The sequence below is a fragment of the Lathyrus oleraceus genome, chromosome 3, assembly GCF_024323335.1.
Source record: "Lathyrus oleraceus cultivar Zhongwan6 chromosome 3, CAAS_Psat_ZW6_1.0, whole genome shotgun sequence".
NCBI lineage: Eukaryota > Viridiplantae > Streptophyta > Magnoliopsida > Fabales > Fabaceae > Lathyrus > Lathyrus oleraceus.
This window is the reverse complement of record NC_066581.1, coordinates 517,467,603-517,481,732: the sequence shown is the minus strand read 5'-3', so window position 1 is coordinate 517,481,732 and position 14,130 is coordinate 517,467,603. Positions and strand designations below refer to the sequence as shown.

Here is a 14,130-nt window from a genome sequence, read left to right as displayed (position 1 = left end):
TTGAATGTGCATGTAGATTGAAGAAACGAGAAAGATATGTGTTTTTTTTAATATATGTGTTGGCAAAATATATGTATGTTGTTTGAAGAAACTTTCCATGAAATCTCCTTTTTTTTAATTAATTTATTAATTAAATAATTTTTTTATAAATGATTAATTAATTAATTAATTATTAATCTATTATTTAATCAATTAAAAAAACCACTAATAATAACTCCATTAACTAACTCACAACTCATGTCATTTTTTCACATGTTATAAATTAACTATTTGTGATATTTTTAATACACTAAATTTTAACTATGCAACATTTACTTGACAATTATTTACCATTACATGTTTTGTCATTAATAGTATGTTATTAATTGTCAAACTTTATCATCTCAACATTATTAAATTATAAAATATACTGAAATTAAAATCTTATTATTGTACCTATAATAGCATAATTTAAAATAATAATATAAAATTTATTTTGTAGAATTTTATATTTTATTGATTTTTTTATTTTATAAGAAATTTATTTATTTATACAGATTAAAAAAATATTTTTTCTAATTATTATTATTTTATCATTTTTATGTTTGAAATGCAATTTATCTAATACTACTATTAATTACTCAAATAAAGTGTCCAGACTAATTTGTCTATAAATCCTACACTTTTAGAAAATTTACAAACAACCAATCATATAATTTTCCACGCATATTTATTCATTATTAAAAACTTTGGTTAATTTTCAAATTTGATAATACATAATTGAAGAGTTTTATAAATTATTAAATACTGATGGTAAATGAGAATTTTTTTTGTCGGTGAACCTAAAACTACTAGGGAGTACTTAAGTGTCCTTATTGGTTGGGTAACCCCAAAATAAATATAAAACAAGATTTAAAATGGGTTCTCTTTCTTTTTTATTTTTGACTAAAAAATATACATTAACACATCTAATCTCTCTCTATACCATATGATTATTTACGAAGGAATCCAGCAATAGTAAACACAGTACTAGTACGAAGGAATATGGCCCTAGTACTTGATAAATTATTTACTATACTTTACTTAATGTTAAATAAATAATTGAATCCAAACAAAGAAAATATCCAAATTTCAGAATTCATATATCCTTATATGAAACAAAATGAAAGATATTGCTTTATATGATTCCAATTTTATAGTATCCAATGTATAAATGTCACTCGCAACAAGAACGTTATCTTTTTTTTGTTTTTATCTAATAAATAAATACTTCATGAGGTTGACATTTTTTATCATGTGTTTGCTTGAGTATAAACTTTGATTCATGAGAATATTAAATTAGAGATTATTTTCTTATGTAATCTCAGTAATATGATATTTAATGGATTTAATTTTCACTTTATAGATTAATTATTATACACTGTCAGTATAAAAAGTTTTATACCGTCGGTTCATCACGATTACCCGTTTGTATTATTTTATAAATTTTTAAAATAAAAGTCAAACTTCTTTTAATATCCAACATCTATAATTAACTGATGATGTAAAACTCTTTTACATTGACAGTGTATTTCAATTAATCTCATAAATAAATGATTAACAACCGTAAAAGCTTTATGTTAGAAAAATGAAGTGTATGAGTAGAATTTTGAGCATTGGAGTGGTCCCAACAGCTCAAGTGTGTCAGCCTGTCTGTCAGAATAGATCATAACTGCCCTCTATTTATTCCTTTCCAACTCCTTTTCCATTTCCACAAACAACACCTTTCAAGGTTCATCTTCTTCTAACTATTTCTCTTCCTTTTCTATTTTTTTTCACTTCTATATTAACTTCTCTTTGCTTCATTTATGTAGGAAATATGTCTCCTCTAGCATTTCTTCTCCTTGGTGTTCTCCACCTGGTTTCACATGTAAATGGCCATGGTGGTCATGCTAGTTGGATTAATGCTCACGCTACTTTCTATGGTGGAAGCGATGCTTCCGGAACAATGGGTATGCATGTCTATCTTTATTCTTATTCACGTAGTCAGCATATCGATACCGAGTAAAGTATGATCTCGATCTAACGGCCATTAATATGTATAGGTGGAGCTTGTGGATATGGAAATTTATATAGTCAAGGTTATGGAACAAATACAGCAGCATTAAGCACAGCATTATTCAACAATGGATTGAGTTGTGGTGCATGTTATGAAATTAAATGTGTGAATGATCCACAATGGTGTACTCCTGGATCCATTATAGTTACTGCCACTAATTTCTGTCCACCAGGTGGTTGGTGTGACCCTCCAAATCACCATTTTGATCTTTCTCAACCTATTTTTCAACACATTGCTCAATATAAAGCTGGAATTGTACCTGTTGCTTACAGAAGGTAACTTCATTTTTTCATTTTTTCTACCACTTTTAATGTTCATATTGTGAGTTCCGATAACAAATCAGTTATCTGACTCTTCAAAAATTATACTGAATCGTTGAATCGAATTGAAATGAAGTTAAAATAACCTAATAACTAGTTATTATGTTTGATTAATGAATTGAACTATGTTGCACAAACAGGACTAGAATCGAAGCATATGACAAATAAACCGAACCGTAACTAAAAATAGAATATAATTTTAAAATTTTAATTAAAAAAATTGAAGAAAAAAAATATAGCGGTTCGGTTCTTTAACAGTTCCGTTGTAAAAAAATGTCTTCCAACAATTGGTACGGTTTGGAATTCTAAACCGATATACCAAACTAATAATTTTGGTTCGGTACGGTTCTGGATAAATTGAAATAATTCGGTTCTGTTCAGATGACTTTTTACTATAGTTGGTTCCGTTCAGATGACTTTTTACTATAGTTCGATTTTATAACTGAATTGTACCACGAACAACCCTACTTTTTAAGGGTGTATAAAATGGACTACATAGCACTCTTATTTAATTTGTGACAGTTGAATAATGATTTTACTTTTGTTTATGGATTTTGAAGAGTAAGATGCAGAAGAAGAGGTGGAATAAGATTCACAATCAATGGACATTCTTACTTCAATTTAGTACTTGTGACAAATGTTGGAGGTGCTGGTGATGTACATTCTGTGGCCATAAAAGGTTCAAGAACAAGATGGCAAGCCATGTCAAGAAATTGGGGGCAAAATTGGCAAAGTAACTCTTACCTTAATGGACAAAGTCTTTCCTTTGTTGTCACCACAAGTAATGGTCATAGTGTGGTTTCATTCAATGCTGCTCCAGCTAGTTGGTCTTTTGGTCAAACCTACACCGGAAGACAGTTCAACTATTAAGTAACCTTTTAATCGATATTCTAAAAATCGAATCATCCGACGATATATAGGGTTTGATCATTTAAACCGTTCGATTCAGATTTTATTCTGAAACGAACAGTTTAACATTGTTGAACCAGATCCATAGTTTTGTTGGTTCGGTTTTTAAAATATTTAGTAATAATAATAATACTAGTATTTCAATTTTCTAAGATTATTATTACATTTAAAAATTAAAAGGACTAAGTTTTTTTTAGTTGAGTAGTGTAAATGGATTTATTTGAGTTGGGTTAGATAGAAGATGGTTTAGCCCAATTTATTTATATATTTTGATTTTATTTTTATATGGCAAGCATTTGTGGATGATGTGCTGGCTTTATTTATGCTGTGCCTCAACAAATGAGATACTTGCCATGTTGAGAAAGATTAATCTTAAAGAGATTGTTGAATGTGCTCTTTGTACTTTAATTATTGGTATATGAATGTGAAAGATCATGCTTTAATTGTGTGATAAAAAAGAGGTGCCTAACTTCACTTGCATTCCTAAAAATGTAGTGGACAAACATTAGTCATTCATTTGGCTGGTTTGTTCTCTAGTGAACCTAAAATTATTCTCTCTTTTTTTTAATTTTTGAATAATTGTAATGAAACACTTAACATAGTAGAAAATATTTGGTTTATAAAAAAACTAAAAAGAGTTCAAAGATCTACCTCATGTTAGTTAGATTTTAGTGTTTGATCAAAGTTAGAAATATTTGCTGTATAGCATGATGTGTTTGAGGCTGTGGAATCTTCTAGACATTTAAAAGAGTATATGTATTGTTAACAAAAACTAATAAAATATTTTTTTTTTGATACTTTGGCTATATTTATTTGTGTTCTTCATGTCACTTTCAAACAACTGTTTTATCAGCTCATGAATAAAGAAGTTGTAGAATAAAAGGAGATCAACATTTAGCTTAACAATAGATTAGCAAAATAAATATAATGATATTACAACAAATCAAATTATACAGAAAAGTTTTCATCTAAATAAGAACAAGATAATAGTTGAAAATCAGAATGAAATAGACAATATTTATTGGCAAATACGTTTGAAATATTGTAACAAAAGGAAGAAGAAAAGGAGCAACAAAATTTGGTCTGAAAATTTTGATCAGACAACAATTTCAAAACATTGCATTGAAACTAATAAATTAGTCACTCTTTTTGTAACTATGTTTTCAAGTTTGAAGAACAGAAGCTTCGCGAATTTCGTGCTCTGTTAGTAGTTTAGTAGTATGAACATATTCAGAAGCGGAATCAATGTTTATGGACTCCAGGCTAACGGGACTCACAGAAAACTCGTCTCCGACCGCCTTTATAGTTCTCTCTATAAATTCTGATCTTGGCATATGCTCCTTCATTCGACAAATGAAATCCGTGTGACCTCTTGTCTGCACCGTAGCAATCAAATGTGAGCATTGATCGATGAACAAGTGAAGCATATAGTATATTAACGAATTATAACTCGAATGTAGTGAAAAGAAATCTAAATATAAACTTACTAATCGATACTTGGGAACCTTTGCAGGTAACTTGAGATAAGACATGTTCTTGACTTCATAATCCCATAGAAAAGATGTGTGGTGTATCCACCGGTTCTTGGTTATAGATTGTGCGTTTCCACCAAACTTGCGATCACCAAACGCATAATCTTTGAGCACAGAGGAAAAAATAACTTGATCAGAAATTCCTTATAAATTCATTAAACATATTGAAGTTTAAACCGAGTTTAAATGAACGGTTGAATTAACCGCAACTTTGTACTATAAATTTTATGTGTTAACTTAACATACAAAAAAACGGTTCTAAAAATATTGTACCATTTTCACGGAGATTGAAATCGGCGATCCGTGCAAAAACTTTATCATACAATAGACCACTCCATGACATAATGGGACGGGGAAAGGGTTGAACATTTGGAACGGCGTCTTTATTGCATATCAGTGTAACAAATATAGTGCCATTGTCAACAATAACAGTTCCTCCCCCGGTAAACCTTCTGATGACAGGTATATGATCTCGCAACACTGATTTGGCTTCAACAAGTTCTGAAAGTTTTCTACGTAAAATATTCCACATTGACATTAGGTATTTCTTCTCATGTTCAGATGGAGGGAACGAAGAACGCAATGCATAAATATAACAAATTAACAAGTGGTTTTTCATAGATATGATTATTATTTTTCATACCTGGGAATGAAGCATTCCCATAAGTTTTTCAAAGACCATTCAGATGGAAGATGCGAGAATAGTATGTTCCCATGTTATTGAAATTATTTTTACAAATAAAAGCATGACATTACGGACTCCATTGACTTCTCTTCCATCCAAAAGAGTTAAGGAAAATGGACACGATAACTATTAATATACAAAAATGAAAAACCTTGCTAAAGAATTTCAAAAAACACACTCAAATTTGTTCTAAGCTATGTAGCACAAACACTTCAAGTTCAATGCATGTCCGAGACACGTACGACACTTAGACACGTGGACTGTGGTTATATTCAATCACTTTCATTGTTTTGAATTAAAATCGGTGGCTACATGTTAGTATCGGATGTCTGTGTTTCATTGGTATGAAGCAAGTGAACCATTAGGACACTCCCCAAAATAAAACATAGCTTCCATGAATTCAGTTATGATTAGTGATTTAAGCACCCGTTTTAAGTTTAATAAACAGCAATATGGTACAAAATCAGGAAAAGATCACACTATTATAGGACAAAAATCAACACTTCATGCTTTTCAGTTATCTATGTGCGCCAGATTTTAAACCCATGTAACATTTATGTTCGGCTCTTAATCAGGGCCCAAACTACAGGAAACCTGGTCAACCAAGTCTCAGGAACCAAAACGGACTGGGAGATGGCACGCCCTAGATGGGGAAGACTGTGGAATCTCAGAACACCAATCCTGCGAGACATCTGCCTCAAAGAAGGTTCTAGTATCTTCAAGCCGTAAAACATAACTATAATGCCTATCGAATGACTCAGACTCAGTACACACTATTCTGAATCCCTAAACCTCGCACTTACGGTAAGGTCTTCACTTACTTGATCGTAAGCGTGTTGCACTTACACCCCTATTTTTAAATTTTACAAAGGCCTTCGTGCCAGAATTAGTCAAAGTTCATCATCACCATTAGCAACACTTGAAGAAAAGGTCTTACCCGATCAACTTGTTTCCAGAGTAATAAATAAGAGGCAGAGCCGTCTTTGAGGGTGTGCAGGCGGCCTACAACACAGGGCCTCACATTTTTCATGACTAAGCTATAGAAAAAAAGGCCTCTATTCACATATTCCACGGTTAATTTATGGTTAAATAGGGTCCTCAAAAATTTAAGACGACTCTGATAAGAGTACTATTTCATGCTATGTAGAATTGAAACTTCAAATTGAAGGCGTGTCCCATGTTCGACACATGTTAGTATCCAACACCAACATATGTGGTTGCACTCAATTATTCAATTTCTCAAAATTCTATTGTTGTCAACATGTAAGTATCTTGTGATGGATTTCATGGAATAATACTAAATAAATTGGAAGAAAAACAAGTGAAAAGTAAATATTAGTAAAATCAAAACCATAATAGATTGTGATTGTAAAGCAAAACAACAACATTGAAAAGATTTCAAAGAAGTTTACCCAGACAAGCCCATAACAATTGCAGGGGAAGTAGTTCCATCGTTAACAAGACACCAATTATCCGAACTCGTTCGAAGCAACCGTTCTTCTAAATGCAATTGCTCCAAAATACACATTCCTTTTAACCTAACAACTTTCATCAATGGAGCCACTCCTTCTCTTGCTTTCCCCAACATTGTCATTATCATACAGAGTATTTTTTTCTGCAATTCAATGAAAAAATAACATTATTAAAAGAAGAACTTGATAATTATAATCGAAAAGATGAAGTACCCAATCGGAGTGAATATCTGCTACGACGCAATTCTGTAGTGCGCTTCGTATTGCCGCGGCCGAAAATCGCGATGGAATCGCGTTGCTATCTGCCAGAGGAGAGGAGAGGGGAAAATTTGGTAAAGGAAAGAGGAGAGAAAAACCTTGTGACGGCGGCCGACGACTGAGTTCGTTTTTTTTTTCTTCCGGCCGGTGAAGTTCAGTGCCGCTGTGACTTGTTGAATTTATTTTCGATGGTCGAAGTTTAGGTGCTGAATATTAATTTTTTGTTGTTTTATTTTTTACTAAACTGTGTTTAATTATTTTAATTATTTTATTAAACTGTGTTGTTGAATTTATTTTATAAAACCTTGTTGTTGAATTTATTTTCGATGGTCTTTAATTATTTTATTAAACTGTGTTTTTCTTTTCAAAAACATATTGTTTTTCTCTCTTTTTAAAATTATTTTGGTTGTTAGATAAATATGATGGGATGCGGCCGGAAGAAAATAAGAGAGTCTATTGTTTAGTCTACATAAATTTAAGTTAGGTCACATTTTTTTAAATAGAAAATGTGTAAACTATTTTATAAATCTATTTAGTTAAAAATATTAGGCTCACATTATTTTAAATCTATTAAATCAGCCTATTTAAATAAATATAAATTTTTTATTATTATCATTATGTTATATTTTATATATTAATTACATAAATAAAATTTGATTATCTTAAGAGAATTTATAAAAATAAGATGAAAACATCGATCGTATGTATGAACAATGTCGTAAAATTTTTTTAATAAGTTCTCTTAATAAATAGTATAACAAAACTTATACTAATAGGTAAGTTATAATAAGTCAATGGAAATAAATTTTTAATTTAATTGATTTTTTAGTTTGTTAGTCTATTTAAAGATTATTTGAAATTTTTATTTATATTTTTCTAAAATAAATAAGCTTTTATGTACGTTAACATCCTAATCAAGCATTCGAAAAGGACAAACTCAAGCCTAAAAGTTAGCTTATGTTTAGGCTTAGATTTTTTTTATAAGACAGACTTAGGTTTAACAAAACCTATTTCGGCATAACCTATTTCCACCCTTAGCTGCTATAAAAGTATACTAAATTTCTTTGGTTTATTTTTAATTTCTAAAAAGTTGTTTTAATTTAGAGAGTTTTTTTTCGTATTCTAAAATTCGTAGTGTTTTGGAAGCATTTTAGAACTCTAAGTGAAGGTGAGCAGACGATGACAAGTGTTATGTGATATTTTATAATCCGTGTTATGGAACATGATTTATTTGTGATGTGCGTGACACCTTGTGTGATTGTGAATTTTATTAAATTAGGATGTTATACGAGTCCTATATAACAGTAATGTACGTTAGTTGTTGTCTAATGAGAGGAGCGGCGAAGAAACTACCTGGCAGCTAGGGGTGGAAATAGGTTAGACCGTGCCTTAAAAGGCTTGAATCTACAATAAACTTTTATAGTCTGAGTTTGGCATATGATCTATTATAAACTTTATTTTTTTGGTTGGGCCTAACCTTTTAAAAGTATGGTTCGGCCTGAAGCCTATTTAAGAGCATGCTCCACATTAAAGCTATCAAAACATAAGTCAACTTATTTAGCCTATTTTCTAATATGTATGGTATATATCTGCTTATTTAGCTTATTTTCTATTTTCTAATATATATATATATATATATGCCGACATATAAAGTTTTATAGACTTTTTAAATAGTCAAAGCTTGACCTATTTATTTAAATGGAATTTTAAAAAGCCTAAGCATTACCTTTTTTCTTAAATATGTCGGACTATAGGTTGACTGGTCTATCCTCATCCCTATTAGTAGAGAAAAATGGAACAGCGAAGAGACATCATCCAAGGTAATCGTCATCTCACCAAACGAAAGATGGATGAAAGATGTCTCCTTATGCTATCAATCAACAAAGGCTAGCAATAGTGAAGTGTCTAGCGTGGTTAGCGAACAATCCACCAATGAAAGGAGACCGCAATCTTTGACAATCGCCCTGACCTCCCATGGCATTGGGGCATTTAAGAACTTCTTCAGCTTCGTCTAGTGGGTGGGTACATTCAGCAACACTCGATCTTGTAACAAACAAAGTAAACCACATAAGTTATTTTCAACATATCAATAATAAATAAAGTTAGTTCAACTTATCATACACATACCTCTCTCTGCCATAATCGAAATGCCACATGATCGTCATATTAAGTGAGCACGAAACCATCATTGGACCCTCTGGGAAACCTCCATTTGTGTATACAGACAACTCTGTCGAAGCCGGAGCAGTAACCTCTGTATTAACTAGAGGAGTAACATCCATATCACTCATAGGAGGTGCCTTTGTACCAGGTTGAAGAGTAAACTCTATATCATCTGGAGCCTCCGTCTCATAATGATGGGGCACATCTGTCTCGGCCACCACTTGCATGTCATCCTGACCCTCTACAACATCAGTTATTGCTTAGACATCATTAACAACCGCAATAATCAACTTAACATTAGGATCTCTGGTCAATCCATCATCTCTAGATCCTCGACGTTAGATATTGTGGGGTGCGCGGCCTTGCTCAGCCATCCGCCTCCAATGGGAATCAGTCCGGGCTACTCTCCATGCACGTAGATAGGAGTCCTCGACGTCACCTGTTCTCAGATAAGTCCTCATTGTTGCAGCTCTGTCACGCTGCCTAGATGCATTCGTCCCATCTGATCCTCTAGCCTTCATTACAATTACAAAAAATAATGAAATATGAACTACATGGTTTTTTTTTTAAAATTCAGAGTTCATCATAGTTTTATCAGATTTTTTGAAATATCCGATTAACCACATGAACATTTTCCACTATCTGTTTTTTTTAAAATATCTGGTATAACTGCATGCATTTTTATTATTTTTTTCAAAATATCTTGTATAACTACATACATTTTTATTGAAACAATTTTCAAAATATCCAATTGAAAACATGCATTTTTATAGGTTTTTAAAAAGCATTTTCATATTCGTTAACCATTTTATAAACTCTTTGAATTATATTAAACCATATATTTAAATTATATAACCATCTAATTGATTAAAAAAAATTATTTCAAAGTGTAAGAATAAGACAATGAATTTGTATCAAAAACACAATTGACATTGACTTTGAAATTCATATCTATCCCTGTCCAAAAATAACGCCATGGTAGCTTTCTCTTCAAGGTATCTTCCGTCACTCGAAGACCTTGTAAAGCTCTTAAAACTCTCCGCCGATGCTAAAAATCTAAACTTTGGCAAAACCATCCATACCCAGTTGCTCATTCGCAACCAATCTTCAAACCACCACTCCCACGTTATCCAAATCAACTCCCTAATCAATCTCTATGTCAAGTGTTCAAAACTTCGTCTCGCACGTCATCTGTTCGAAGAAATGCCCATTAGAAACGTTGTTTCTTATAATGCTTTAATGGGTGGGTATTTGCATAATGGGGAGCACTTGGAAGTTATTTCCCTCTTCAAAAAAATGGTTTCTTCGTTTCAAAATGATGTTTTAGTTTTACCCAATGAGTATGTGTTTACCACTGTTCTTTCTGCTTGTGCTCATAGAGGGAGAGTTTTTGAAGGGATGCAGTGTCATGGGTTTTTGTTCAAGTTTGGTTTGATTTTTCATCAATATGTGAGAAGTGCTCTTGTTCATATGTACTCCAAGTGTTTTCATGTTGATTTAGCATTGCAGGTTTTGGATAGTGAACATGGTGGTAATAATATTAATGATGCTTTTTGTTATAACTCCGTGTTGAACGCGCTTGTGGATTCTCGGCGTTGGGGTGAGGCTGTGGATGTTTTGGGGAGGATGGTGAGTGAAGGAGTTGTTTGGGATAATGTTACGTATGTTAGCGTCATGGGACTTTGCGGTCAGATTAGAGGTTTGCGATTGGGTTTGCAAGTTCATGCGCAGTTGTTGAAAGATGGTTTAGTGTTTGATGTTTTTGTTGGGAGCATGTTGGTAGATATGTATGGAAAATGTGGCGAGGTTTTGATTGCGAGGAATGTTTTTGACGGTTTGAAAAATCGGAATGTGGTGGTATGGACATCCCTCATGACTGCTTATTTGCAGAATGGAGATTTTGAGGAGACTTTGGACCTGCTTACGTGTATGGATCGAGAAGGTACTATGGCCAACGAGTTCACTTTTGCGGTTTTGCTTAATGCATGTGCAGGTATAGCAGCACTCAGACAAGGCGATCTATTGCATGCTCGGATCGAGAAGTTAGGTTTTAAGAATCGTGTTATTGTTGGGAATGCTTTGATAAATATGTATTCCAAGAGTGGTAGCATTGATTATTCATCTGATGTGTTCGATGAGATGACGTATCGGGATATTATCACTTGGAATGCTATGATATGTGGATACTCTCAACACGGACTCGGTAAACAAGCTTTACTAGTGTTTCAAGACATGGTGTGTACTGGAGAATGTCCAAACTATGTAACTTTTGTCGGTGTTCTATCTGCTTGTGCTCATTTGTCTCTCGTAAAAGAAGGGTTTTACTATTTGAATCAGCTAATGAAACATTTTAAGATCGAGCCAGGATTGGAGCACTACACTTGTCAGGTTGCGGTTCTTTGCCGAGCCGGTCTGCTTGAAGATGCTGAGAATTTCATGTTGACAACAACACATGTGAAATGGGATGTTGTTGCATGGCGAGTTTTGCTTAACGCGTGCAATGTTCATCGAAATTATAGCTTGGGGAAACGAATTGCAGAAACTATCTTACGGATGAACCCTCGAGACGTGGGGACATATACATTGCTATCAAATATGTATGCGAAGGCACGTAGCTGGGACGGTGTCACGAAAATTAGGAAAATGATGAGGGAAAGAAACGTTAAGAAGGAACCTGGAGTGAGTTGGCTTGAGATAAGAAATATCGTCCACGTCTTTTCTTCGGACGGAAGCAATCATCCAGAGTGCATTCAAATTTACGAAAAGGTTCAACTATTGCTGGAAATGATTAAGCAACTAGGATATGTGCCGAATATTGAAGCCGTGCTGCATGATGTGGAAGATGAACAGAAGGAAAGTTATCTTAATTATCACAGTGAGAAGCTGGCCATAGCATACGGTCTTATGAAAATACCTTCTCCGGCACCCATTCGTGTAATTAAAAACCTTCGGATATGCGAGGATTGTCACACTGCTGTAAAGCTAATCTCAAAGGTCACAAACAGGTTGATAATTGTTAGAGATGCTAGCCGGTTCCATCATTTTTGCGACGGTACATGTACTTGTGCCGACCACTGGTAGCAATGGGCCAGCGAGCAAGACAGTTTGATGCAAGGATTGAGGACAGACATGGAGCTGCTGAAGGAGAGAATGTACAAAATGAAGAATGAAATCAAAATATTGCTTCTCGAATCTAAGAAGACGCGACGCCTCTTCCAAAGGAAGAGAATTCAATCAAGAAGAGCAAGAAGACGAGAAATGAAGAAGGTGAAATGAACAAATCTGATAAGGGCAAGGAACAATCTTGAGGTGCTGCCAGCAAAGGAGTGAGGATGGAAGAATTGATTTTATTGAGAGTTTTTCTCAAACCGGTAAAAGATAGTTTTTTCTCGAACTGAATCAATTGTTAAAAGACCGAACCGTGTCGAATTTTTTTAATAAAAAATTTAAACTTGTTTTTAATATTTTTCATTTTCAGTTTTGGTTCGGTTTGGTTTATTTGTCTTGATTCGGTTCTAGAACTATTTGTGCAACACATGATTCAGTTCGATTCGCAGGTATTTTTAAGAGGTTATATAGAAGAAAAGAAATAAAATAATATGTCAAAATAAGTTCATACATCAAGGGAACAGAACAAGTCAACATAATCTATTTTCCATAATCTTTACAAATTCAATAAAATCAATTCTTCCATCTTGATTCTCATCAAAATTCTTAATCATCTTCTGACAATTCTCAACTTCTGAACCTTCCTTAAATCCCAAAATACACATAACTCTTTTCAACTCCATTGCATCAATGAATCCATCATTGTTCTCATCAAAAACATCAAAAGCCATCTTCACTTCCTCAAAACTTGGCTCATTCTCTTCAAACAATTCAGAAAGTTCCTTAGAACCATATTTCTCTTCAAGTTCCTCACTTTCTTCACTGCAAAAAATTCCCATTTTCGCCATCACCGTCTCAACTTCGTCTCTCTTAATCTCCACACTGTCTCTGCTAACACTTGATTCACCTTCTGATATCTGCTTCTCTCCCTTTACACCCGAGTCACCGGAACAAAGTTTGCAGAGAAGAAAAAAAAATCGAAAACTCGACAAACTCAAGAAACTCGATAAGAACTTTTGTACTCCAACAATGAATGTTGAGTATAGGAAAAAACCTACCAAACCGAATAAAGTCGAACTTGAAGTTGAGTTGATATCAATATCATCATTCTGTGATGCTTTCTCTTCTGCAATAAGATATTCAATTTGGCGAAAAACCATGTTAGATGTTTGCATATTTAATTTACTCAAAAAAGATAGATGAATATGTAGAATTCAATGACTCTTTTGCACAAGATTCAAACTTTGTTATGTTGGTATTTAGTCTATGAAGATGAAAAATGTGATGGCTAAAGAGTTTGTTATATAGGGACAATTTTGAAAAATGAAGGAAGGTGCATGAGAAGTTCAATAATAATAATAATAATAATAATAAATAATAATAATAATAATAATAATAATAATAATAATAATAATAATAATAATAATAATAATAATAATAATAATAATAATAGAAGTAGGGTTGGTTTTTTCTTGACAATATCAAAGGAAGTTTCTTGTTTTGTGAATGGAAGCATATATGGAATTTGTGGTTGGTTGTTCTATGGTCATGGTCATGTTGGCCTGCCTTTTTCTTGTTTGTTTCTGCTTTGATTCTGTCTTTCTGT

At 33.0% G+C, this 14,130-nt stretch overlaps 4 protein-coding genes across 8 annotated transcripts; 2 read left to right on the top strand and 2 right to left on the bottom strand.

The window, feature by feature from the left end:
• Positions 1-1,669: 1,669 nt before the first annotated feature.
• On the top strand, positions 1,670-3,695 carry LOC127128567 (expansin-A10). 2 transcript variants are annotated; one of them, XM_051057919.1, is made up of 4 exons: positions 1,670-1,750; positions 1,833-1,970; positions 2,064-2,352; positions 2,958-3,695. In XM_051057919.1, exons 2-4 carry the CDS (start codon positions 1,838-1,840, stop codon positions 3,265-3,267), a joined length of 732 nt encoding a protein of 243 aa, XP_050913876.1. In that variant the 5' UTR covers positions 1,670-1,750; positions 1,833-1,837; the 3' UTR covers positions 3,268-3,695. The 2 variants fall into 2 exon arrangements, with proteins under 2 accessions (XP_050913876.1, XP_050913875.1); XM_051057918.1 differs by having other exon boundaries at positions 1,746-1,970.
• A 600-nt stretch (positions 3,696-4,295) lies between these two features.
• On the bottom strand, positions 4,296-7,507 carry LOC127128566 (putative lipoate-protein ligase A). 4 transcript variants are annotated; one of them, XM_051057916.1, is made up of 5 exons: positions 7,352-7,507; positions 6,936-7,138; positions 5,112-5,339; positions 4,794-4,942; positions 4,296-4,682 (listed from the first exon to the last, which is right to left on the bottom strand). In XM_051057916.1, exons 2-5 carry the CDS (start codon positions 6,973-6,975, stop codon positions 4,470-4,472), a joined length of 630 nt encoding a protein of 209 aa, XP_050913873.1. In that variant the 5' UTR covers positions 6,976-7,138; positions 7,352-7,507; the 3' UTR covers positions 4,296-4,469. The 4 variants fall into 4 exon arrangements, with proteins under 4 accessions (XP_050913873.1, XP_050913874.1, XP_050913871.1 ...); XM_051057917.1 differs by having other exon boundaries at positions 7,209-7,458; XM_051057914.1 differs by having other exon boundaries at positions 5,112-5,350; positions 7,209-7,457.
• Positions 7,508-10,324: 2,817 nt separating this feature from the next.
• LOC127128564 (pentatricopeptide repeat-containing protein At5g39680) lies at positions 10,325-12,906 on the top strand. Its single transcript, XM_051057912.1, has one exon. The coding sequence runs from the start codon at positions 10,392-10,394 to the stop codon at positions 12,495-12,497; it is 2,106 nt and encodes a 701-aa protein (XP_050913869.1). The 5' UTR covers positions 10,325-10,391; the 3' UTR covers positions 12,498-12,906.
• Positions 12,907-12,998: 92 nt separating this feature from the next.
• On the bottom strand, positions 12,999-13,810 carry LOC127128565 (probable calcium-binding protein CML45). The gene has a single exon (XM_051057913.1). It carries the CDS (start codon positions 13,697-13,699, stop codon positions 13,055-13,057), a length of 645 nt encoding a protein of 214 aa, XP_050913870.1. The 5' UTR covers positions 13,700-13,810; the 3' UTR covers positions 12,999-13,054.
• Between the last annotated feature and the right edge of the window lie 320 nt (positions 13,811-14,130).